The 26,413-nt window shown below is 47.2% G+C and overlaps 1 protein-coding gene across 1 annotated transcript in view; it reads right to left on the bottom strand.

Moving 5' to 3' along the window:
• LOC8025065 overlaps nucleotides 1–26,413 on the bottom strand; it is a 71,877-nt gene that overhangs the window by 24,187 nt on the left and 21,277 nt on the right. Inside the window, exons 2-7 of the mRNA XM_029972558.4 lie at nucleotides 16,435–16,657; nucleotides 12,625–12,969; nucleotides 9,274–9,733; nucleotides 6,396–8,403; nucleotides 1,794–1,958; nucleotides 201–271 (exon numbers count right to left, since the gene is read on the bottom strand). Of these exons, the coding sequence (XP_029828418.3) occupies nucleotides 201–271; nucleotides 1,794–1,958; nucleotides 6,396–8,403; nucleotides 9,274–9,733; nucleotides 12,625–12,969; nucleotides 16,435–16,657 (3,272 nt within the window). The remainder of the gene's footprint in view (nucleotides 1–200; nucleotides 272–1,793; nucleotides 1,959–6,395; nucleotides 8,404–9,273; nucleotides 9,734–12,624; nucleotides 12,970–16,434; nucleotides 16,658–26,413) is intronic.

Below are 26,413 nucleotides of genomic sequence, written 5' to 3'. Positions count from 1 at the left end.
CGTAAGTGTGGCCTATACAAGGTAATTTTTTTAATATATTTTTTCTGCTTTTTTTTTGTTTAAAGTAAAGGGTGCAGCTATTATGTGAGTGCGGCCATTACACGCGTATATACGGCATACTTTTTTTTCTTTTTTTTTGTTGAGTATTTTAGATATTTAAAACTGGCTATGTGCCAGAAGTTTCTTGAACTCTCACTCACCTGAGACTCTTTTTCAGTGACGTAGCAGTCAACTACTTGTTTCGCCGATCGTAGCATACCATCAAGGAGACCTATGGAAGAGAACTTCATCGGTATTCTCTACAAAGTTGATGTATTTTTCATTAGCAGTGACAAGCAAGCTCCAAATTAAAATACAGTGGAATCTCGTTAATTCAAACCCTCTTAATTCAAACTTGCGGACAATTCAAACTAACATGCAGGTCCCATCCTATGCGTCTCTATGGGAGGAAACTCCCGGTAATTCAAACTTTGCTTTATTCAAACAAATTTTTGGTCCCCCTCGAGTTTGAATTAACGAGATTCGACTGTACCTATTGAAATCCTATTCCTCCCAAAGACCCTCCGAAGAGCCCATATGATAAATGAAATGCCGTAATTGCTTACAAAAAGCTCCAGAAACAGTCTTGTGCCCCAAGAATTCAACATGACAAAGAAAGACAGAAGACGTTAAGCGAGACAACACATGTCCTAATAAAACTAATTATAGCATGAAACTAACATGTCTCTTTACAAAAAAGAAATTTAGCAAATTAATAGTAACAAGTATTGTATTACAGCAGCAAATAGTTATCTTAGGGCTTCTAAACTCGTCAGACACAAAGTTGGGGCCGAAGTTGACGGATCGCACGATTGGCCTATCACGACGATGACTTTGCGCTTTTTTGGCCGACGTCCAATCGGCGCGCTACTGAGACGTTCGGCTCCAACTTTGTGTTTCACGAGTTTAGGGCCCCAAATATTAGTATCTTTCATGTTGCATGACCCCTTTAATAGAATCTTTAATGCCACATACTCCTTGAAAATTATCTTTAAGAGTTTTTTTATGCCATGATAAGACCGGTACCCTTCACCGAAAGCCCATATCAATTTAATGTTTACCCACAATAACAGGATAACAGTTCAGAAGCCAAAAGAAAAAGAGAACTGAATTTTGTTCAGTTACGCTTGATAGAATGAGCTTCTCGTGTAAAAGCTCAGATTTCCAAAATTAATAGACCAGTCTCACCAATCGCTCGGCGCATGCATGACGTCGCCATAACTTTAGTTCTCAGAAGCAGGCTGCAGTGCATGAGGCGGTTCATGCCGTCTCATGCTCTACACGCGCAGAGCTCCATCGAGGTTGTCACTCGCTCAGAAAGACTTAAGTTCCCTCGATGCATTGTGGCAGCGGTGGCGTAGTCAAGCCGGCTGCTGAGATCGGTCCACTATAGTCTGCTGTAAGATAGATCTGCAGTAGAAGCTCTGCCTAGAGCGCGAGCTCTCTACCTTCGATGACAGTTTGGCACACATGCAGCCCAACACAACGGAAGGCAACAAGTAAACGCTGGGAACAAACCTTCTCTTGCATATCTACCATTGCAACAGACCATACTTACCTAGTTCAGCCCATTGGGAGAGTTCCAGTGCCCATTTTTTTTTTTTTGGAAGCAGGCAGACTGATCTTACTGCGACCGGCAATCCCGTTTCACATGGGCATTAACGTACCAAGCAGTGGCCAACGTTCCAAACATTCCATAACATTCCGAGCTGGACCCACACAGGCAATGCCCCCGGGACACAAATGCGACATACCCCTTTTCTGCTCTACCAGCTCCCTCTGGCTCCTGGAGAGGGGGGACAGGCCCCAAGACGGGGACAGGCCCTTGGGGGACACGCCAAATTCGTGTGGGGGATGCTGGTCCTCCTGGGAGCTGCCAAACAGCAGAGTCATGTTCCTGTTGGGCCGCTCCAGGGACCCTGCAAGAGAGACCGGCAGGCTCTCAAGTGTGCTCCACTGCTCTACTCTGAAGTCCCTTCGCGTGTCTGCAATTGTCCCACAAACATCAAATGCACCAACACACGAGGCCTGTACGGGCTTTTGGAGAGCGAACGGCCGAGGTTACAACTATGTTATCTACAACAGTTTTGACTGGGTAATGTGCCACTAACAATTTTCACAACATACTTGGTGATTGGTTAGAGTCATTTCAAAATGTTTTCTGGACCAGAAAAAAAAATATATAACTTTTGGAGAAAAAGCATGTACTTTGTTCCTATTCATTTCACAGCAAACACTAACATATGCTAAGACCTGTCCAACTAAAAGCTGGCTCACACATTTGCGCCTGCTTTCAATCAAATGTGCTATGATCTCTTCTGACCACTCAAGATGAGAGGATACACTGGCGCCATCTATCGGTTAGCCTGGAACGCTTCCACCGTGCCACAGCCTCCGAGACTCTCGGTGCACGAAACTCTCCTCCGCCCCTTCCAAACGCTCCTTTGCCCAGCAGAAGGAGCATATAGCGCAGCTTCTTCAGGGTTCCACAAGACAGCGCTGATACACAGCCGTTCATGATGCTGATACTGGCATTGTGGACAACGATTACAACAATGACGGGAAGGTATAGGCTTCTTGCACCCGACGTCACTTACGGTTAGCCTGGAAATCGAAACCAACATTGCCATCCGCCATCAGTGCCTTGGCACCACGTTGGAGGCATTCGGCGTCTTATTGCGATGCTTCCCCGATCGCTCCCCCCGCCGTTTGCTTCACTCGCGTTTGATGATAAAATAAATTGGTGGCGAACAGCCAATGAAACGCAGGTCAGAATAATGGTGCGTCTACACCTGCAAATAAATCGCTGCCGCCGGAGTGGAGTCTGCGGCAACGGAGAGTCAGAGGTGTTTACATCTATTTCTGCCACTAGCAGCAACTTTCTTGCTTGCTCTCCAAGAGTTGTGTTCTCGACAAGAAAGCGCAGGATATCTGGTCATCTGCTGCTCTCGGCCAGTCTCGGCAAGCTCTCGGATTCGCTCTGAGAGTTCAGTCTGAGTGAAAACAGCATCACTCAGACTTCAACCAACCACTTCTTGAAAAAGTACTAATGTTTGCTGTGATGTAAAGCAACGAGTATACTTTGGGTCCTCAGGCAAACAAGAACCTTTTCAACCGGGCAGCTAGCTAAGCAAGCTCTATGATGACGATTTCCTGCCCCGTACCTAGCGCCACAACGCAATAGAAACATTCTCGAGCCATTATTTTTTCTTTATCTCAGTCTTTCCCAACCAATGGAATGGCCGGAGAAGAGCTCTATGCGCCAAGTGTATCGGAGGCCACGGCTGTGCATATATTTCCTAGTATTTTACGCATCATTCTTTTCCCACGAGTTCGAAATAATTCTGTTGATGCTATCAGTAGGGTAATCGTTTTTGTTTTATTTTTATTTTCAAGTCTGTAGCATTATTTTCTGAACAGGGAGTTTTTTTTGTTTTTTTTTCATATTGATGTCATTTAATACAGAAATTTTTTCTTAATTGTTGTATGCTATGACTTTAAATGGAAAAGCACACAAAAGAAAATCAAAGTTAAGTCGGATGGCCCCAACAGAGAAATGGACTAAACTGATTGAAAACTTTGGGAGCTTTGAACCTCTAAACTGAGGGCATAAAAGAGGAAGGTCAACCCTAAACGAGGACACACAAAGGACAATGGGGACACAACCCTCAGAACAAGACAAAACTTAACTTGTCAACGACTGTTTAAACAGTCGTTGACAAAAATATAACCTCAAAAACGAAGAACCCTAGCTATAATTCAGGAGTCAGTGACCTGTGGCCCACGTGGCAATTCCACGAGGCTCCCAGCACAACGCCAGAAAAGCACCCTCCTTCCCTGCCGCTTCCTCACACAGATTCAAGAACCACATGGCAGTTTTGACCTCCGATTGGGTCAGATGGGAACAAGTAGCACTTCCAGTTGGAATACCCCAGCAAACCCATACTTGGGCAGGGAACATCTTAAAGGGATACTACAACGAAATTTCGGCGCTCATTTTTTGGTCTATATGTGTTCAAAGGAGCAGCATCACATCGAACATACCAATATCTTGTTAAAAAAGTCACGAAAAGGAATTTTAAAACGAATTAAACAATTAGCAAAGAGCACCTGGTGGATGTCCTAACGCCTCGCTTGTAATGCCCGTCTAGGAACCTTGACAGCTAGTGACAAAGGTTGTCTCGCTTTCGGCCACGACATGAAAAGAGGGGAAGGAGGAACTCCCCTCTTTCCGAGAGTGCCTTTTTTGTGTCGCAGAGACGCTATCGTCCCCCTACAACATTATAGAAGATTAACCCGTCAGTCAAAATTCGTACAAAAGCAGCCACTTCGGTGGCTGGAACGACTAGGCCATCCTCTCGACGTCAGCCTCGCCGTAGCTTTGCTCGTCCCAAGACGACCTACGTCACGATTGCGTTGGATGTCACGTGGTCTACGCTGGGCCTTCCCGGAGCACTTGCCAGAGTGGGCCGTTTATAACAAAAAATACAGCCACCAGGCTCAAAATACAAACGTGCGATTGTCATTTACGGATATTGTGGATCATATTCAACCTATTTTTGAACACGACGGGAATATTTCAAATATTGTTGAAGTATCCCTTTAACTTCCTTTTTACCTTTTCTTTGCCTGCCGTGCCTGCCCCGGCCCCTGCCTATGTCCATGCCCACACCCGCCCGCCTGCTTACGTCCCATCAGAATTTTGATACCTGGCTGCTAATTTAGGTTTAAACAGTTTTGAGTCATAAGGCACACTATACATCTTTAAGAAGAAGAAAAAAAAAGCAACACAACAAAAATTGGCATTGGAACGACCTAAAGTGCCAAAAAATTAATAAAAATATTGTAGAGCCCTTCCATTTCACATGAAGATGGAGGACCAGCGAAGCTGTGATTTTTACGACGTCTAGGACGACGCCTAGAGGACGACGTCTAGGACGATGCCTAGAGGACGTCGTCTAGGACGACCTCAAAGACAACTTCTAGGACAGCCTCGAAGACACCACCCAGAGGACGACATCTAGGACAACCTCAAGGAAGACTTCAAGGATGACTTCTAGGACGACCTCGAGGACGACGCCCAGAGGACAACACCTAGGACGACCTCGAAAACGATGCCTAGAGATGATAACAAGGGATGAGGACCTCACTATCTAAAGGCTTATTCACACAATGCATCTTTTCAACGCGCCACAGTTAAGCGAAATCAAGATTTCACGAAATCGGCCTGTTCACACGTGGAGTTTGTCGCACGAAACCTGTGACGTATTGACTCACGAGAATTTCGCCAAACCTTGTCATCTGCACCGGGAATACCAAGCGTTTCTCACCAAAATGATATGAAGTACGCACAGTGTGAAGAGAGTCTGTTTTATTAATACCACTCAATGAACTTCGTCAGAATCGGCTCACTGAGTTTACTAGTCCTGCCAAACCCGGGAAAGACCGCGAACGTCAAAGAACAGGCACATGATCTCGAAGCATTTCGGACATTTTCGCACCGCTAATAAAGAAAGTTATTCCCAGTCACCCGGTTTATATCCGGTACTTGCACTCGTCGCGACTATTGATGAATCTGTACCACGCCACCAACCCATACTGTAGGCGCCGTTCACACACCTGACGCCGAGTAGGACGTCGCCTGTACGCACCGCTTCTCCGCTTGTAACTTGCCATGTTTCTTCATTTTCTTTCGGCTTTGGCTTGGATACGGAATCGGCCGAAAATCAGACTCCTCCAAAAGCTCGCTCCTCCTCGAAGGTCAGACGCCATAGCAAAGTCGAGCGGCCATTAACAGCGCCCGCGTTTCTCCTTCGGGTGATTGAGAGGCCTCGGTGAGGTTTCAGCGAAAAATTGCTCCAGAAGCGAGGAAGACGCGCCACTTTTTTCGGAGGCACGCTACTTTTTCGGTTGCGTTCAGACGGGGAATCTGTTTCCCAAAACCTAGTTTCGCGACACAAGATTCGCCAACAAGATGCATAGTGTGAATTCGTTTATAATGCCAAGGAAGGCTGCCTCACGCTGGTTGCCCCCTTTTTTGGTTTTTCTTTATTCATACTTGATCCCTTTTTGTTTTTATTTATTCATACTTGCAGGACCAATGGGGAGCTTTTGCCGACATGTGAGGACACATTTTTTTCCCAGACCCTAGCATATAACACCTTCACTGTAAAATGATCTTCACATATGAGTCCCTATACAAAGCATGTGCAACATCAATATAAAACCAATAACACAAAGAGGAAAAATATATGTGGGCACGAGGAACCCAGGGCAACACACAGGAAACCCCCAAAGTTCTCAGAAATGCAGCCATAGAGTCCATAATTCGAGCCAGAGCATGCACCGACACTCACCGAAGGCGGCCATGGGGCTTCCTCCACACGAGCAACCGTAGGGGGAGCCCCGCACAGCCCTTGCGTCGCTCGTCCTCACGTTGAGGTCCTCGCTGAAGCTCACGGCCTTCTTGGCTCGACAGGAAACACACGTGCCGCCTGCCGTCGCGTGCCGCGTGCCCCTGCCGCCGTTACGGCGCCATGAGCCCTCCGAGTTTGTCCGCGACAGTGGGAGCGGGTCACGCTGGTGGAGCCCCCCCACACTGCACACCAGGTTGCCACACGGCGGGAGCAGCCCGTCCAGGTCCGGAAGCCCCTTGAGGAGTCGCCGGTAATCCTGGAGCGAGTGGCGCCGGTTCGGCACCTCCAGCGAGCCGGGGGCGCCCGGCGTGCCGTCGCACTGACTTCGCGGCCGGCGCGGCTCGTCGGGCAACTTTCTCAAGATCCCGCGCTGCTGAGACTCCGTCGGTGCAGGATTTGGAGGGGCGGCGTTTCGGAATCTGGACACCATGGCCTTCACGTCGTCGGGGAGCAGCACGCTGAGGGAGTCCCAGTCCTGGATGTGACTCAGGTTGCGCCTCGACAGGTCCTCGAAATCTGTGCACGACTTGGGGCGCCTCCAGTGGGGTTCACTGCTGTGCGTGCGCCGGTGCGGGACTGGCGGCGGAGCGGCTGTCGTGTTCACGCACGCGAACGCGGCGGGAGCAACTGTTGCCGCGGCCTCGTCGGGGGGGCAAGGTAGCCGGTGCTGCGTGGGCCTCAGGACCAGTTCCGGCTTGTCCTCCGCCTCTGCAAGCTCCTTGAGGAAGCTCAGGTCGGGGAGAGAGTAGTTGGGGTAGCAGACGTATATGGATCGCTTGGGCTCTCCGTCTGAACCGGCGCTCTCTCTCTGCGCCTGGAGCGTGGCGTTAAAGCTGCGCTGCCCCGGCAAAGCGGCGGCCGAGGAGTCGTCCACGGTGTAGAGCCAGTTGGAGCTCTCTGAAACCGCGCCTTCCACCGACGTCTGGATGCCCCGGTCGCGAATGTGAACGGGCACCTGCGTGCTGGAGTGGCGCACCCCCGCGATGGCAGTCAAAGGTGGCTTCCTCCGGTTTCCTCCCGCGCTCAGCAGGAAAGTCTGCCGGTGGATCTGGTCCACTGAGTTCTGGCGGCTCACGTAGCCGCTTGACGTGAGGCTCGACGAGCGTGCATTGCGCCCGTCCTCGCTGCCTCCACTGTCGGTGGACACCTTCTGCATACCCGAGGCGCCACCGTCCCCGCCATTGAAGCGTTTGGTCTGCGTCCCACGGTTCAGCTGCGAGTCCTCCTCGGCCTCCGCTGACGCGTTGCTGCACTTGTTGCCCGTCGGAAACACATTCTTTATCCTCTCCTTCCCCAGGGAGAGCAGCTGGCCGCTGCTCTTGGCATTGCAGCGCAGTGGGGAGTTTACGTCGTTGTTCCGCCGCTCGACAACACCGCCGCCCCCTTCCGAAGAGGCGCCTCCGTCGCTGCTCGCCAGCAGGTCACGGCTGTCCTTCATGGTCTCATCTCCGCTCGACTCGAACGGCTCCTCTTCTTCGCGGATGGGACTCCTCGCGTTCGTCTGCGGCTTCGTGCGCAACTGCGCGGCTTCGACTAGGCTGTCCTCAAAGTACTGAGACGTTGACGTCTCCTCCTCGCTCTCCGACGTCAACATTCTCAACCGCTCGTTGTCGTTGGCCCTAGTCGTTGCCGAGGTGTCCTCGTCGCTGCTGCTGTTGTTGTTGTTGTTGTTGTTATTGGCTTCCGCTACGATTTGCTTAACTCTAGGTTTGCACTTAAGGAACCTTTCACCGACGTCGCTCTTCGAGTCCATGGAACCGCTCGACTCTTCCGTCGACGACTGCAAGTGGTACGCCGTTGCCGCATCCCTCGGAGACGTCTCGGAATCTGAATTTTCCGACCTGCTGCTTGAGAGAGAGCCCCCACTGCCAGTCTTGCTTTGCATGAAGAGCCGCAGCAGCGAGACGGACCTCGCGTCGCCGGAACCGACGCTTCCGTGAGTCGAAGCCTGCAATCAAACGTCAGTCGTGATTCCACCTCGCTACTCGTTCTCCATCGACAGGCTCGTTCTCCATCGAGTACTGTTGGCTTAAATCGAGCCAGAATGCTTACTTCTGAATTATACCACGTTTAAGCAAACGGGTGCGACCACCACAAAATAGAATGCCTAGGAGGCTATCTGGACACTAGTCAGTACCAACCAGTGCAATATTTTTGGTAGGGCTGCGGGTGTCCCTTCTGTTGTGCATCGAAAGGAAGGAAAAGCCTCTTCTACTCAAACTTCGGGAGGAAGGGCAACATTATCCGCAATAGGCCACACTTCAAAATTTACTTAAGTCTCACAGTAGAATAATGGCTTTGTAAATCTTGGCGTTCAAAAACCTACCCGCATCCAGCGTTGCTCTATCTGTGTAGTCACGTGACATGACCCGCCACGGTAACTCGGATCCATTCGAGCAAGATTTGAAACACAGCCAAAGGAGAGATCTTGAATTCGACTTACCCAATGTGATCATTGGGGGGAAAATAAAACTGGAATACAGCTGGTTTTGACATATAAGTTCCTACCAACTTCCGCAAAAAAAGAAAAAATCAAGACTGCAAAATGGATTTTAAATGAGCCAGTTTCCACATAAAATCATGAGCTACATTAAAGTAATTGGACAGATACACCCCGATGAAAGGAGCAGCCGGTCGCCCACACTGCTGCATGTTCGATTCCTCCTTTGACAGCGGCGTGCCGGGTACCACTAGCTCATTTCGTGCGTGCGTTCATACGCTTGCATTGGCCTTAACGACGGAAATCCAGTCTCCAACTAAAGAAACGTCTATCGCCGTCCGGTGCCCCTTTCATGGTCCCACTCCCTCCCCCACCTACCTGGAGCGAGTAGAGTGGCAGGCAGCCGTCGTTGCCGCGCCCCGCCACAGCGGCCGACCTCCTGAGCAGATTGGGCAGGCTCTGGCTCTTTCCCCCGTCCGACGGTTGGAGCCGCACCCCGGACGACCGCAGCCGGTGCCAGGTGGTGAAGGAGAGCTCCGAGCGGGCCATCTGGGACGGCTGCTGCTCCGAGCGGGAGCCGTCCGAGAGGTCGTCTGAGAAGTGGGTGCCGCTCTGCTGAAAGGCGATGGTGTAGTTGTCCTTGTTGGCCTGGCAGGTCAGCACCAGGTCGTGGTCCTCCAACGAGCTGCAGTCCAGGCTGTCCGTCGACAGGGCGCCACCCGCGCCCCCTGGCCGCCCGCCCTGCCCCACGGGGTGGCACTCCTTGACCGGCGAGAACAGGGGCTCGTCCCGGCAAATGGACATCTCGTTGGAGTCGTCCCCGCTGCTCTCCTTGGTGCTGCGGTAACGAGTCAGACAAATAAGAAAGACCGCCTCCTCAAGGGAATATCTAGACGAGCCATCTTGGAATGCTCGTCCCTAGGCAGGGGGTCCCCAAATGTTTTGGCCGGAAAATACTTAAGATAATATAAATGAGAAAATACTAAATAAGTAAGCCTAAATAAGCATTTAATTAAAAAAATTTAAATGTGAGCCAACATTAAAAAAAAAATGTAAGGTGAATGAATATACAAATAATTTATTTTTAAATGTATTTGAATGTAATGTGTCACTAATTATGACATTAGAAAATAATTATAACCAGGAGAACTCACCAGGCATAATTGCATAGGTACTTTGGCATATTCACGCAGGGCGGAAGACTAATAATAGATCTGACGATGACAATATGCAGGAGTTGTAGCACAAGACACTGAGCATGATATAAATGAGAGTGCATATATCATAGTTATATAGACATAAAGCAGGAAACTACAAGAGTAATGCTGGTGATGACAATGTAGAATAAATGACGCGGAGAGAGATCCCACATTTTGAAGCCGTTTTTCCTCACTTTCTGATATCTTCATTTGCACTCTTGGTGTACGTCGCGGTGCTATTTTTTTATGCGAGCTTATTGCGTTTGTAGCAGCGGTCCATGGTCTAGGCGTCACTGAAAAGACCGCGGCCATCCGCGGGCCGACCAGAACGTCTTCACGGGCCAGGGTCTGGAAACCCCTGCTCTAGCCCAATCAATCAATCTATATTTGTGCAAGATTCGATCAAGTGTAATGAAGAAGTTCCTAAACAACCGCTACAAGGAGAGCGGGGCAGGTTAAGCAGTGCGTTAACAATTTCCCCTTCCTGCCTTCGTGCACAGGAATGCCATTGATCGAGTGTGCTACGACGCCAAACCAAAAGTTATGCCCGCACCCCGTCGCCGACACTCTCAACCTGGCCTTGCTGTGGCCCAACCAACACCAACTCCAACACTAGCAACTAAGGTCCATGCAGGATTCCCATATAAAACGAAAGGGTGAACACAGGAGGCATGCGAGGCTAACAGAAAGGTCACAAAACATGCATGCTCAAGCGCCGGAAAGCTAACCTCCCGTCATTATCATTGATTATCACAAATCATAAATTTATATGAAACGCACCCAAGTCAGACGGTTATGTCTGGGAAAGCGTTCCTCTCGCAGAACTCGACATAGTGTTCCTCTCATTCTTAAATAAAAACCATAGGCAATCATGCACAGAGTTAAACTGGCCTGCCTTCAAAGAACTATTAGCTACAATGATACTAAACAATGTTGTTAATGCTGCTACCACAGACAAATTCCTGCTTTTGTTGGGGCAGTTCAATTGAAAGTCAAGAAAGCTGAACAACCCAGTTGACTTCCTACCTAAAACTACAACACTTTTTAAAAAACCTCTAAAAAAACAAATTTTTTTTAAACAGTTTGGTTTGGACATGCGTGTCGAGAAATAAATTTTGCGCAAAAAAGACATTTTTTGGAGCAATATTGACGACGAGATATTTATTTAAAATTCTGACCGCAAAGTCCATATTTCGAAATAAATAGTGCGAAGGTCAAGAACAAACTGACGGTACAAGCGCTTGTACCGTCAGTTTGTTCTTGACCTTCGCGCTATTTATTTCGAAATATGCATATCCAACTAGCCCACCTTAATATTTTAGCAAAGTCCATAACGTCACGAAATGGTCATTTGCTCAACGAGATGGTAATTCACTCTTTCCACCTCAATGTGATGGCCAGGCCGATCCACCTCTGCTCCATGCACCCGAAATGCCGAGAGAAAACAAGTGGAAAGGAAATGACTAACAATTAAATCGAGTCTCCCGCCATTAATATTGCTCTAAAATATTTTTGTTCCACGTAAAATTGATTTTTTGACATGCATGTCCCAACCAGACTGTTTAAAAAAACTTTGTTTTTCTTTTCAAGATCTCTTTAACAGTGTAGCTCAAAAAGAAAGCTTAAAAAAACGAACAGATTCTATTAAAGTAAATTGACAATGTTCGCTTAAAGGGGCACTGACACCCCAAAGGTTGTATTTTTTTTTATTGTCTAAAACGATGCAAGTTGCAGTCATAAACACGCAAAAAAAAAAACGCATCGTGAAAAAAAACTTTTCTGCACGCGCGCTTTTATTTTTGGCGTTTGAATCTCCCGCCTCTCGCCTCCTCGCTTCTTTTGATTCGTGACGTCAAGAATCATGAAATTTAGAAGCCTTGTCGGCGACATCTCTATAACATTTAATAACGGAAATCCGAAAACATGTTTTTTAACGCAATCGCGACCGCACTACGGCCCTTCTTTTTGAAATACCAAAAATCGGGAGTTCGTTGTGGTGCCATCTCCTGGATTTCTATCCTCCCACGGAAAACAGTCGACACCGCTCAAAACAGTCCGCCACAACACCGGCGCTCGCTCCTTTCCTCCTCGCTTTGGGTCGCCATGGCAACAACAGGGAGTCGTGAAAGAAAGTGGACTCTCAGAACTCCGCAATATTTGACCTCAACGCACCGGCGCGGATCGCGCGGGAACTTCGAATTCGGCATTGGGAAATTGTTTTTTTACTTCACAAAAACTGAATTCCCAAATTTCAAATTTTGAGGGTAATGTCCCGGCATCGTTTTCAATCGTTTCGGATAATAAAGAAAAAATGATTTTGATGTGTCAGTGCCCCTTCAAAATTCTAAAGAAGCAAAGTTTCTTGTAAAAAGAAACCAAATTGCCCCAATGTACCCCCAACCTTAAGCTCCGTGATTAGACCTCGTTTCCTTATTTAACGTCTCGTTCATCAGATATGTACAATTTCCTAGTGCCCACGATGCTCCGGCGACCAAGAGGTGCAGGAAGATGGCAGGAAGGCACCACTCACTTGGCCAGGGAAGAGGACGCGTCAAGGGGCAGCGCCTCAAGAAAGGAGCCCGAGACTGAGGCACACTGTTCCCCGCGACTAGCCGACTGGAAGTCCCCACCGTAGAGCGCCGGCAGTGTCAGGATGGCATGGATGTCCTCCGAGCGGAAGGTCTCCATGTCGATCTCCGCCAGGTTGGCATCAAAGTTCTTGGAGAGGTCCTCGTAGGACAGGTCCACCCCTCCAAGGCCTCCCTCGTCCACCCCCAGGTCTCCCGCTGCACCCCCGGCCACCTCCAAGATGCTCCGGCGAAGCAGTCGGCCCGACGAGCTCATCGACGATGAGCACAGGTGCCTCTGGAACTCCCTGGAACCAAGTATATACGCGAGAGGGGTAAGAGTACCTCAGTCGCAACATTACCCCAAAAAGTCAAATTTGAAGGTTTTATCTGTCAAACCAAAGAGGGATCAAATTTGAAGATTTAAAATGCCAAACCAACAAAGGGAATTTGGCACATCCCAGCAGAGGACTGAGGATTCATTTCAACAACTTGGAAATCTTTTGACGTGCTATTGAAATCTCCGACTTCTCCACAATAGGCTTCTGTCTGCCACTTACAATTATCCAAATACTGGAAACAAGATCCAACCATCGCACCTTTAAGGCCCGTTCACGCACTTGCAACTCCTTAGAACAGGGTGCCTTAAAGCTTCTTTCAATCTCTTACAACAGGAGAACAAACTGACATGCTGGCACCACCTATGCGGTGACCCTGGAACTGCATTTCACTGAAGCGAAGGTTTGGCGCTATTTGTGAGGTCAAATATACATACTACATATGAGAAATGGTTGTTTATAACATTGGCAAAAGTTTTTCGAGCCAAGAAAGAAAAAATGATGCATGAAAGAAATTGAAAATATACAGGACCACCCAGTGTTCCACTGCTACCCAATAGGCGGTGCTAGTGTGGCCTCTCGCCATAAAAGATCTTAAGAGGTTTCAAGGCACTGGCTCTAAGAAGTCACAAGAGTGTCAACGGGTCTTTAGTGGCTAAGGCAAGGACGACACCTAAAGGGGAAACAACAACTTGTATCATTTGTTTGAGTTTTTGACACAGCACTGTGCTGACATTGACGAACAATGAGTCAGCGTCAGGCTGGGACTCTTCTTCAATTGGTGAAGCACCAACTCAATGCGCATCCCAATCGAATTTGTGACGCAGCGCTTGTGTCCTCTCTGCACACTTGATCAAAGATGACTTAAAGAATTCTGTCCACTGGCCTGGTGTTGGGTAAACACCGAGCTATGTGAAAAAGAAGCTATACGAAGCGCCCTCTAAGGTTTGATCGCATCAATAATTTGTGAAAAGCCAGTTGATGCCAGCTAGACAAAGTCAAGAGCTTTATACACAAAAAGGAGGCTTGTTTGTGGGTGCGTTTTATTGCACCTATTCTTCCTATACAATATGTTTTGGAGTCAACAATGAAAATAAAAATGCAGAGAAACTTGTGCTTTCTCCACTATGTTCTTTTTAATTTAAAGTCTTACACTGGTATGAAGCTGGGGCATTAAAGGGCAACTCCACTCCATTTTTACGCTTTTTGGGTTATGATCTGATTAGTCGAAGTCGGCGACCCTGAATCACGAGATATAATTTGTTTTTCGGTAGTGTGTATAGTTTTGTAGATATCGCGAATCTAAATATCGTTCCGGCGGCACGGCGAAACCGAAACTACCGGCTGAAGCAGCTTGGCAACACTGATATTAGTGGCGCGTCGTCGGCATGACCTAGTTCTGGTCCCGCGCTTCTGAGCCGACGCACCGACAATGTCGGCTCAGTCCCACGTGGAGTTTCAAAACAGAAGTTAAGTTGCACATTTTCTTTTTTTGCCGCTTCACTTTGTTAATATGCACCAAAAGTAGTAAGTTTGAGAGTGTATTTATAAATTTTCCGGCTGAAAAGCGAATCCGACTGCCATAAATATGACGCGGTCAGTGCCGGCGCAGCGTGACTGTATTTGTTTCTTGCTCGCGGACCGAGAGAAAAAGAAATAAAGGGAGATAGATGGACGGATGTATCCACAAGCGGTCTAAGTTGTTAAAGCTAAGGTTCCTTTATGTGCACGCTAGTTAGATCAGCCGCGACCTGCTGCGTCCGGCCAATCGTGCCGGAGCAGCCGGCGGACGGTACGCAAACAGCGACGGCACTGCATCGTTCTTCAAAGACGCACGTTTCGTGGAGAAACCCGCAACAGTCAGCAGCCGCAGATCCCGTGTAGATGTCTCATGTAAAGTGCTGGGAGCAAAGCTTCGCGTTGGAGCTCGGAGTCGGCGGTCTTCTGAAGTCTATCCGGCGAACCGCACCGACCCACACCTTGTGTCTCTTCCGGTCTCTTGGGAACTGGTGGAACCGCAGCTCCGGGTTGCGCACCGGATTGTCGGTGCAACCCGCAGTACTACAAGTCGTGCTCGACATTGCACAACGCGAGTCCGGCGAGTCTCTCCGGCTCCACGACACGCGCGCGAGCGAGCAGCGCCGCTTCGCTCTCTTCCGTGCTGTCACGGAAGCAATGCTGGAGTTAAATGAACTGCCTGGACGCTAATAAAAATAAGAGAACATGGGATAATGTGGTAAGCACTCTTGCCGTCAGCAGAATCGCAGAATGCCACGGAAACGAAGCGTCTGCGGCATCCGTACGAGAGCGTAGGACTAGACCTACGTCACTGCCCAGTGTTGCTTCACTAGCTCAACCGGGGCCAGCATTGCTCACCCGCTTTCGGGCCGCTAACCGAGCCGGGAGAACGTTTTTAATATTGGTTTTAATCGGTAATGCGGTGTCGGTTTGACGTGATATTTTGAGTATGACCGTATTTCGACCCCCTAAAGCGATATCAGTCATTTAGATACGGCCGACTTTTTGAGTGGAGTTGCCCTTTAAGTTGCTGTGTAAGACTTAATTCTCAAAAGGACATAATTCTTTGCAAATTCCGCAATAAAAAGATATTGCAAAAATCTTTCCATACGAATACATTCCCCCACATTGCATGGTACCCCCAGTTGCAAATTTTTTTTGCACGTGAAATATTAACAAAACCTACAATTAACGAAATTTGTGAAATATCCAGCCCCTGAAAGTTAAGTAGTTTACGATAATTGCGACAACACTTCCACAACTGTTTCCGAGCCCACAATATGATATAATCGACTCAACTTCTGGTACGTCCTCTGCAACGCTGAGAACACCCACCACTCCAAGATCATACTGACCGAAAATGAACAGAGCCTTGTGTTTTAAATGAGACAATCCACAGTGTGTGTGGACAACAACCATGTCCTGTAAACCTGCGCTTACAGATCAGAAACAAATGTCCTTTAGCTGTAGCATCATGACAAAAGGAAAACAAACAAAAGCCCAAAATGCAGGTTCAAATCAAGAAACTGCCGCGTGCGTGGCACAGTTGGCAATGCACATGGCTGCCAAGCAGAGGTATGGGATTCGAGCCCTGCTCGGCCCGGTACCTTCTTTTCTCAACATTTGTTCTTTTGGAAGGTTCCAGACCATTCTAGGCTGTCATTGTGCACCCTGGTTCGGGCCATTCCTCATTGTATTGCGTAGCGTGCCTTTGGGACAGTAAGAACATTCTTGTCACCATTGCAGCACCTACGGTACTTGGCTTTAGTTTGGGCACAAATTCACCTCGTTAAATGTTTGTCCTCAGTTTTACATTTGCCTACGATTTTTCACCTGTGACAATACTACTTTGCTCAACCTCTTTTGTGCTTGGCACAGGCGGACAAAATAGGGGGCACAAACAACCGCCTCACCCACCTGTTGAAGGGGTAGTCTGCGCACCACTGCAGCTCGTCACCGGGATCCTGCAGCAGCACAGAGTCAGTGCAGGACGACGTCTGACTCGGCGGAGTGTCCCTGCGCAGCACCCGCTGGCCCAGGCCATTGTTGTTGTTGTAGTTGAGCTGGGACAGACTCAGCCCGGCATACTGCTGCTGCTGAGCCAGGGCAGCCTCCATCATCCCCGAAAGGTGCCCCGCCCCTGGAGACAGAGGGGAAGGAACGGACATTCGGTTTAAAGTGGCAACGAAGCGACATTTAATGTGCATTGCTGCATGCAGCAGAGATTATAGAAGCAACCCTGACAAAAATTGAATTCAGATGGTTCCTTCCCCCCCATATTGATGAACGGTCGGCGAACCAATCACACCAAACGATAATGTGCACAGAGAAGGAAAATGTGTGTGATGCATAGTTGTCTGTGCTGAATTTGGCTGTGATGTGGTTTTCGTTAAAAAAAAAAAAAGAAACCATTAGTATGAAGGTGCCAAGTAAAATAGGGCAACAAAACAAGGTTGTCTATGAGAAAAAAGATGTGAGATCGTCTTCAGGATTTCTTGAAGGCATATAGAACACTCTAAATAAAATCTCCTGGTCTGTATTTTCACCCAAAAAGTGCCGTCCGACAAGACCTTTATTATAGCCATTTTCTGACGTATAAATCAAGGTTTTTTCCTAAATGTTTACAAACAAACAGGAGCGCATGTTTACCGGAGCACATGTTTACAAACAAACCGGAGCGCCCGGAGCGCTCCTAGCGGACGCCACCGGCGCCGCACATGCGCGATGGTGGTGTGGGCAGGAAGCATGCCGTCGCCCATAAACAAACCATTGAAATGCGATGTTATCAGCGTAAGTGAGAGCCCCTTGCCGTTTATGGCTTTCAAATTGTTTATTCTATGTCTTCCTGGCAATGTCTGACTACATGAGCGGCGTCAGCGAAATTAACGAGGCTCGTTACACCGCTGAACTTTGCGTGAATAATCTGACATGCGGCGATTCATTCCGCGTGGACGCCGCAGAATGTACGCTAAAGCCTGATTCACATGATGAGATTTCGCCCGCAATTTTCAGTAGCGACGTCACTCAGGCTGCAAAAGCGTGCACCGTAGCTGAGATGGTCGACGTCGATACTGAAAATCGCAAGCAGAATCGGAACAAGTGAATCAGGCATAACAAGTCGGTGATGGCCACTGGTAACAATGATCAACATCTCCTTGTATCTACTGTTTACATCCAGCCTGCTTACCAACCTTCAAACTAAAGTCTTTTGAGGCCTGCCCTTAATTCTTATCGCAAGTACCGGGCCCAGGTTTGGTCTACGGGCCGGTGTCATCTAAAAAAGCAGACAAGAAGCAGAAACATTTGAAAGAGCAGACGACAGTTCGAACGATCAGGCGGCCGTTTGAACTTAAAGACGCACTGAACGTAGTCCGCAGGTGGTCCGTACAACTTGACAGTTTTCCGGCGCTCATGTTGGAACAAAACAAATAAATCTGATGACCACAAGTATCCATGAATTCAACCCAAAGTGCCTCCTGCCCAAGCAATCATGGTCTGACGGCGTCTGGTTTTTCTTTTTCACGGCACATAATCACGTTCTCGGACGAATTGAGCACATGAAAACTGACCTTCAAACCTTTCTCGACTCTTTTGGTACAGCCCCAGTCACGGCGTTTTGACAAGAAGGCAGGTTTTTGTCCGGTTTTTCCAAAGTAACACAGGAATGCACGTGCCCCATGGCGACTTCCGCCCACAGCCCCAGACCGGAAGTGCGCCCGATGCGCCACCACCGCGCCGCGACGTAACAGAGGTGAGTTTGTGTATAAGAAGGTGAGACTCATATGTTTCTTTATATCACTACGGCCGTCAACTAAGCAAATTTGTCAGAGGATTCTATTTCTCATTTTTTTCGTTGGTTTGGGATATTGAAACTGGCCCCCGCTTGCACATATATTTCTATCACAACACACATGTGCGGGCTTATCAATGCAGTTTCGTCACGCCTACCATACAAATATATTAGTGCGACTTGCATAAAAACTTTCTGGCGAAAATACCAGTTTATAGACCGTTTTATTAGGGTCATAGCAGAGAGGGTAAAAAAAGAAAAGAATGCCCTCCCCCTCTCGACCGTATGTCGTCTGCTCCGCCGAGTGGGCAGTACCTAGCATCCCGCCGGCGTACTAACTCTGTTTAAAATCGCGTCATTTTGGGAATTCCAAGCGCAGATGCACAGATTTTGGTATGCCAGTTATCGTGTATTACTATGCTAGATAAAAAAGACTAACAGAGTCCAATTGTGCTGTTATCTGCGTGCAAATAAAAAAAAATAGGGAAAACTGTGTCAGACTGGCCGGTCTCTCCGGCGAAAAGTAAATACGGTGGCTGTACCTTTTTTACTATACAAAGTTTGTACTGGTGTAGGCCTTTAGCGACCATGAGTGGATGTCTGAAATAATAAATAAAAACGTGCTCTCCTGCCGCAATACACGCAGTAGTTGAAGGTAGTACTGCTGGCTAACTCAACTGCTATTTAAGTAACGGAAAAAAGATATGTCAGTTGATCATTTACCGAAATAGAACAACAGAGAGCTCTAGGCTGATTTTGGAGTAGCCATAACTATTCTAAAAACGCGAACCACTTCACAACGGCAGTCACGAGCGAGAGTTCGATGTTCCATACAGCCCGCCGATACAGTCCAAAGATGGAGAGTGGCAACCTCCCAGTTTGTCGTCTGCTAGCGGAGTCGGGCGCGTGCCCTCTCTCTCGTTTTACCCCGCCGAACCCGCTGAATTTCCTGGATGTATGGAGAGGGCGCTGCTGTCGAAGAAAATGGTGCCGCCCAGAGAGCACTAAATGGAATAGTCTATAGGGGCATAAAACTTAGACCCTTTAGATAAAAGAACGCCATCTACAGCACACAAAAACCAACTAGCCCCCGCCGCCATCTTGAAAAACACCGCATCGCTCATGCCACTCTGCAAACGTTTCAACGTTGCGATATCAATCACAATTCACTCCCGTTCTGTTGTGTAAAGCAGAGTGTCGAACTAAAATTTTTATTGGTTCAGTTCAAGTTAGGGTTCACGGCTCTCGGTTCAGTTCCGGTTCAGTTCCGGGGAGCAAAAAATAGTGGTTCAAACCGGTTCGAACAGGTTTGAACTGCTAAATTGAGAGTATACTTTCCGCGTTTTTCTGGCAATGGGCACTATTTACGCCGTGAAATGATTAACTAGTATATAGTTTTTTCTATCGCTCGTGCAATCCACTTTTATTTTCAGGTACCTAAAATATATTAGGTTATTTAATACCGACAGAACACTGAATAAAAAACAACATTAACATTGTGGGGACCGTTGGTCGCCCTTCCCCGATGGCCGGTATAACGGCCGTGGTTCGGGACGCGCGGCCTGGTTGCCGTGAGTTCGAACCTGTTCGTGAAGCGTAGGAGAGCTGCCTGGCTTGGGGGGCTCTCCTCCTCACTCTCTCCCGGGGGGACCTTTTTCCGTCCCCCTGCTCATCCGGGACCTGGTTGTTTTGGGTGAGGACGACGCCCGCGGAGGGAGGAGGTCGACGCACGTTCCCGACATCGGGAACGTGGGGGACTCCTCCCGCGGATGCGATAGAGATCGGACGTGTCGCGAAGGACTTCCTTTGCCCACTCCGGACTGCGCTCTCGGGACGGTGTCGACAGGGTGAGCCTTTCATCTGACCTTGTCGGCGCGGGGGTTTTGGGGACAGTGTGTCTTTTGGTGTTCCAATAAACACCGTTGGACCCAGTCCTATTGTGGTACGTGCTCCTCCTTTTTAGAGAAGCGATCAGTTGTGCGGCCGACGTTCGGACCCGCCCGTAGCGGTGTTCTCGAGAGAAAGCTGCGGGCTGTGGGAGTAGGCTTGGCGTCTCCCGATTAGAGACCGCTGCTGAACCCTTCGGTTACCACCACCCGTGACCATCCCACAACATACAAAACATTGTGTTTATATGACTCAACATCCCTTCGTTTACCAGAGTCACATATATTGTACTGAATCAAAATGTTTTCGCGAAGTGAGGTAGGTCGCCTAAACTACCCGTGATTGGTACAACTTTGCGTCGCAGCATTAGAAGTTGAATCGTGGTAGTGCCCTTGAACTAAAGAATTAATTACAGTGCATAAAATCATAAAATTTTCAAAATGTCACGAAGGTTTTAGGACAAGCCCTTCCAGTCAATCTTCTATAGAAACACTCAGCGGCAATCACAATGGTCATTTTTCTAACCAATATTTTTAAACTGAGCACCGTGATGCAGGAAATTGTTTACTCTAATTTATAAGAACCTTCGTACTAAGATCGAATCTGGCCTAAAATAGTGCTTACCCAAATGAACATTTTCTTATACAGGATAAACTGGCATAACCTGGATGTTGAGGTTTGTTCTTGACAAGATGCCGATCAATTTAATTTGCAAATAAGCATCACCCTGGCTAATTGATAATTTTTTTTTAATGGAACAAAGTGGTATTTCATGCTCTACTCGACATGGCAGCTACTTAATTAGACACTTTCTGACGGTTTGCATGCGAAATCGTCATAGTTCCACCACGCGTCCTTATGTATTTTGTTTTTGTCCAACCCACAGATACATAAAAGTTGTGTTCATCACATAAAAGAAACAATAACAGACTTCTATATGTTTGAAAAGTTATATATGTGTCACAAACACAGTTATTTAAATCAGCTTAAAAATCAAAAATTTATTTAAGGCCTTCCCAAGTCACTTCTAATGTGTCTATTGAGGATAAAAATGCCGGAAAAGATTTGCAGAGCATCCGAGATAATTTGGGGGTGCATTTACTTATATATCTTGCAAAAATACTCCAAAAGCCGGGAGACGCCATAATTAAAATAAGAGCACCGTTGCCAAATCTTCAGTCAGTAATTATATATTTTTATTATCATCGATAAATTTGACGCTTGAGACCGACACGGGATGACGATACTTGAAAGTAAGCCAGCTGTTGAGTCTGCGGAAACATGCTTTTAATCTGTTTTGCAGTAGAAAATACCGGGTTGCAGAGTATGCCAAAAAGTGCTTTGTGCTCACATGAGAGATCGGAAGGCAAATACACTAAATATGCAAAAAGAAGGACATAAATGGCACGTTTTCTAAATAATATCTTACAGAATGCCTTACTACAAAAAGAGATGCATAGAAATGCATGCAATGATATTCCTAATTAAACATAAATTGTGCAAAGGCGAGACGAAGATTCTTAGAATCCTAACATAAATCACATTTTGGCATCAGCTTGCCTGAGCTCGAAACTTCACGAGATACTGCCTCGTGAGGCTAACGTTATATTCGGTTTTACGTGCACTTGTTTTGGGCCCTCATTTTACCACTCTGTTCTTTATCAGTCATGTGCTCTAACATTTCATTAGCCTGCCATATATCATGGCGAGACTGCTATAAATACTGCACAACTTTACAACTTGGACATGTATTGCCAGTGTTGCCACGTCGCAATTCACCAGAAAGCTTAACAGTCTAACATGGTTTGCATGTTAATCAGTTTCACATGGTTTAACCCCTAAGTGCCCCCGGAAAGTGGCCAACGAGCTGAGCTCGTCGGCCACTTTCTGGCTAAAAATGCCGTGGACGAGCTCAGCTCGCCCAGTGGTTTTTTTGGTAGCCCTCAATTCCACGGACGAGCTAGGCCCGTCCAAGTAGTTTTGCGGCGCTGATCATAGATGGCAGCACTCGTTTTAGTTGGCAAATATTTTTTTCGCCTCCACTGATTTTTGCGTAATAAACTTTTCAAATTTTATGTGTAATACTAGAGGAATAACAATTCAAAATAAAAAAATGGCATTTTTAGGTTACTTTTGGAAACAAAAAATTTGGCATTTAAAGGGACACTGACAGGGTATTTATGCTCGCTGAGGTTTATAGTTGTACATGACATATGAAAGCCCGACTACCCAGAACACAATTTGAGGCTCCAAATTCGGTTTCTTTCCGCCCGAAAAACCGCCGATCAAGAACTGGCCGGTTTGAGTCTCGCTCACTCACTTTTCCGTGGTCACGGGACGTTTTGTAAGGTTTCAACGCAACCACCGAATTCAATCAAAGTCATTAATCACTGAAGGCACACACTCAATATTAAAAAATAGAAAAAAAAAATATGAAACCCATTTTTTATGGCTTCTAGAAAGCTGTAAATACTTTGATTGAAAAAAAATTTGCACAGAGAACCGGAAGCATTCTGTGCGTGCATAGTTTCGCGTATCGTGGGACTCGCAAAGACAGCAATGACAGCGGACGACGGGCATGAGACCTCTACCTCACAACTGTCGTTTGAGGCACGGGCGAATTCTGTCTGCCTTTAAAAAAGAAATTTGGGAGTGATCAAAAGAATTGGTATTCATCCCGTACGACACGCCCGACCACCAAGCTGATTCGCACAAAGACGTCGCCGAGCCGTCGATCCCTCCTCGTGGCTGAAGACATCGCTCGCGCAAACGTCAAGCACCAAGTTGAATATGCACGCGTACGATTTCTTTACTAGGTGCAAACGTCGCCAATGCGTGGTGCTTCAATTTTGACCCGGGAGTGCTTTTGCTGGAGGAAAATCGGCAGCAAACTTTCCAACTTACAGTTAACTGGCTGTATTATTACTGAGGAGAGAGTTCTGCCAGTAGCTCAGTGGAAAGACGTCCACTTCACACGTGGCAGGACCGGGTTCGATCCCCAGTGAAACCATACCTTTTTTATTTTTACGACATTTTGCTATGTTTACATCGCTTTTTTTTACAATTATCACTGAAGAAACAAACAAAAAATAACAAACAAATGTGGACGAAACGTTGCTGAATTAAATGGTATGGGATTTCCTTTTTGACACCTGCGAACTCAATGTAATCACTTTCCACAAAATGCAAGGAGCATATAAATCAGGTAGTGTCCGCTTCCCAAGGTGCCCGTAAATGTTCTACAGGAATTGCAGCCAGCCATTGGTCCCAATCCCGCTGATCTATTGGAAACTCTGTCGCACAATGCCACTATTATTTTTTAACGCAGGACATGCGAGCCAGCTCTTCACGCAACATCTTGGGTGTATTCTTTTCGGGGCCAATCACGGAAATTCACTACGGGCACTCACTACTCATCTCTAACTCCTCAATGTACAAAAAAAACTCATCTTGAAGTACAGAACAGCGAGCAGAACATACATAACTGCAAAAGAATCGCATGGCAAACAGTTCCCGCTACGCCGCCACGCATGTCGTCTGCTACGCAGAGGGAAAAAAAAAAAAAGCGCACGGTCGGGTGTAGTTACGTGACTTCCGCCACTCACTCTCTCCTCTCCACTTCTCCGACCTCCGTGCGCGGGTTTGGGTTTGGGTTTTGAGCAGTTGCGTCTTTTGGCTTTATTAAAAATATACGCTACTCTGCTGCAAAATATTAATAGGGTAGTCCTCCGACACCATAATAAAGCGCCTGGCAAAAAATTTCAAACAAATTTTGGGGGGTGTCAGTGTCCCTTTAAAGGACAGATGCAAAGCAAAAACAACTTTTTTTTAAACAGGCTAGATGAAAAAAGATTATAAAACGAATTTACAACGAATAAAAAAAATTAGAGCTATATTTACAGCGCAAAACGAATTTGTAGTTGGCAACCGCGGGAGCCGCCGCTGGTCACGTGGTAGGCCCGCGCGCCGCCGCGCTGCGTCGCCGCCGCCGCAGCAAAGTCACGTCGCCGCCGCACGCTGAGCGTTGTGCGACGCCGCTTCAACGGATTTCTCCACGCCGCCGTCGCCGCCGCCGCACAAGTTCGTCCGCTTCGGGGCGCCGCCGCCGTCATTTGACTAAGGCCCCTGTACATCTGACCGGTGCACAGGTCTATCACGTCTACTTGCGCTTTTTCAGGAGTTTCCTTTGGGCTCTAAAAGTTACTTATTAATCTTAGTTTTTTGTTATAATTTAAACAAAGATGAATAAGTTACTTTTAGAGGCCATAGGAAGCTTCCGAGAGGGCGCAAGCGCCACGTGATAAATAAGGGCCAGTCACGTGATAAATAAAAGCCACTTTTCCGCGGCGCCCGCGGGCGCCATCTGCAAATTCGTATAGCGCCGTAAATAAAGCTCTAAAGTTTTTTCTTCGTTGTAAAATTGATTTATGACATCCTTTTTCCATCTAAACTGTTCAAAAAATGTTTTTTTTCCTTTGCATGTGTCCTTTAAGGGGTTAATTGTGGTCATTGCGAGTTTTTCGTGCGGAGAAAATCAAATCCGGTGGGCAAAATGCACGCTGCAAAAGGTTCGCGCTCAGCGTAAGTCACGTATGCGAGACATAAATTATTATTCTTAGTGCAATTCCGTTAGGCACAGCGCGAGCGTCTGGCATGACAAAAACATGCCTTCTGGCAACAGTGTTTTTGCAAACAAAGCAGTACCAGCTAGCTCAACTGTCACTATAGTTTCTGGGGCCACGCTTTCTGGTCTGCGCCAAAGATGCAGGGCAGAGGAACCTTTACGACACAGCATGTTTTTAAAAGCTAACCCCCCCCCCCCCCCCCCCCCCCCCCCCCCCCCCCACTTCTCTTTTCTGTTTTTACGTTGCTCCTCAGAGAAAACTTTTTGTTCCTGAGGGACTGCCTCTTCCATTTTGAGGGGTGTTCATTCAACAATTATATTCGTGTCACTTGTTAACAGTAATTCTCTATTGCTTTTACTTTGACACAACTGTGCTGTGTAAACAAAATACAAAAGGTGGTCGAAACTTGGATAAGAACTTGAGAACGACACTTCTGTGAAACTTAGAGCGGTTGAAACGTTCGGCTTGTCCCCCTGAGGCCACGAAGATCTTTCTTCTCAGGCATCCCTCCCGTACACACTTATAGTTCCATATAACGTCGGATTAATAAGTCACATTTAGTCCTTTCAATACTTCTATTCTCGGGGACAACTTTCTGAGGCAGTTTAGCAACAACGAAAACATGTTTGGGTGTCTCAAGTATGTGTATACATTTAAAATGGGTCATGCAATATTTTTGTACCTTCAGTACATACCGCTAAAATGTAATCCCTGTTGCTGATAACTTGCAAAAAAAAACATCCATTCGTTTTCCCCTCCGCGCAATGGCAGACGCAGACAAAAGAAAGAAAAGAAACAGCTTCCCCTTCAACTCGCAATTAGCATAATCAGTCAACTCGCAATTAAAAAATCAGCCACGTGATATAATGCTAATATACAGGGTGTTTCAGAGAACTCAGGCCAAATCGCTCCTGCGAAAACTACTTATCGAAACAAAAAAGGCTTCTGTCGTTTTGGTCGTGGGCCAGGGGCCCATTTAGGAAAATTATTAAAGTCCGGGATAATTAAGTTGTAAATTATTTTTGCGTAATTCACTTTTTTAATATTGTGTTTAAGGGCAAGGTTTAAATTAGAAAATTGCTCAGCATCATCGAAAAACGTTAGATCAACAAAATTGCAGAACGATAGAAGGCACGCGAAGCATTTTACGGTTTTCTGAAAAATCGCACAAATTCGCTGGGTTTTTAAGTTTCGGTTTACTACCGTTGCCGCCCCGGCGCCGTTGCCGCGCCCCGTGGAGAAATAGTGCAACCAACCTCTGCTGCGCTGTCATCGCGCGACGCAGCAGAGGCTGGTTGCACTATCTCTCCACGGGGCGCGGTGCCGCCCGCGCCGAGGTGCGCTCCGATAGTAAACCGAAACTTAAAAACCCAGCGAATTCGTGCGGTTTTTCAGAAAGCCGTAAAATGCTTCGCGTGCCTTCCATCGTTCTGATATTTGTTGATTTAGTGTTTTTCGATGATGCTGAGCAATTTTCTAATTTAAACCTTGCCCTTAAACACAATATTAAAAAATTTAATTACGCAAAAATTAACAACTTAATTATCCCGGACTTTAACAATTTTCCTAAAAGGGCCCCTGGCCAACGACCAAA

Source organism: Ixodes scapularis, unplaced genomic scaffold, assembly GCF_016920785.2.
Source record: "Ixodes scapularis isolate PalLabHiFi unplaced genomic scaffold, ASM1692078v2 PGA_scaffold0__279_contigs__length_252992795, whole genome shotgun sequence".
Taxonomy (NCBI): Eukaryota; Metazoa; Arthropoda; class Arachnida; order Ixodida; family Ixodidae; genus Ixodes; species Ixodes scapularis.
This window is presented reverse-complemented; position numbering and strand designations above follow the sequence as displayed.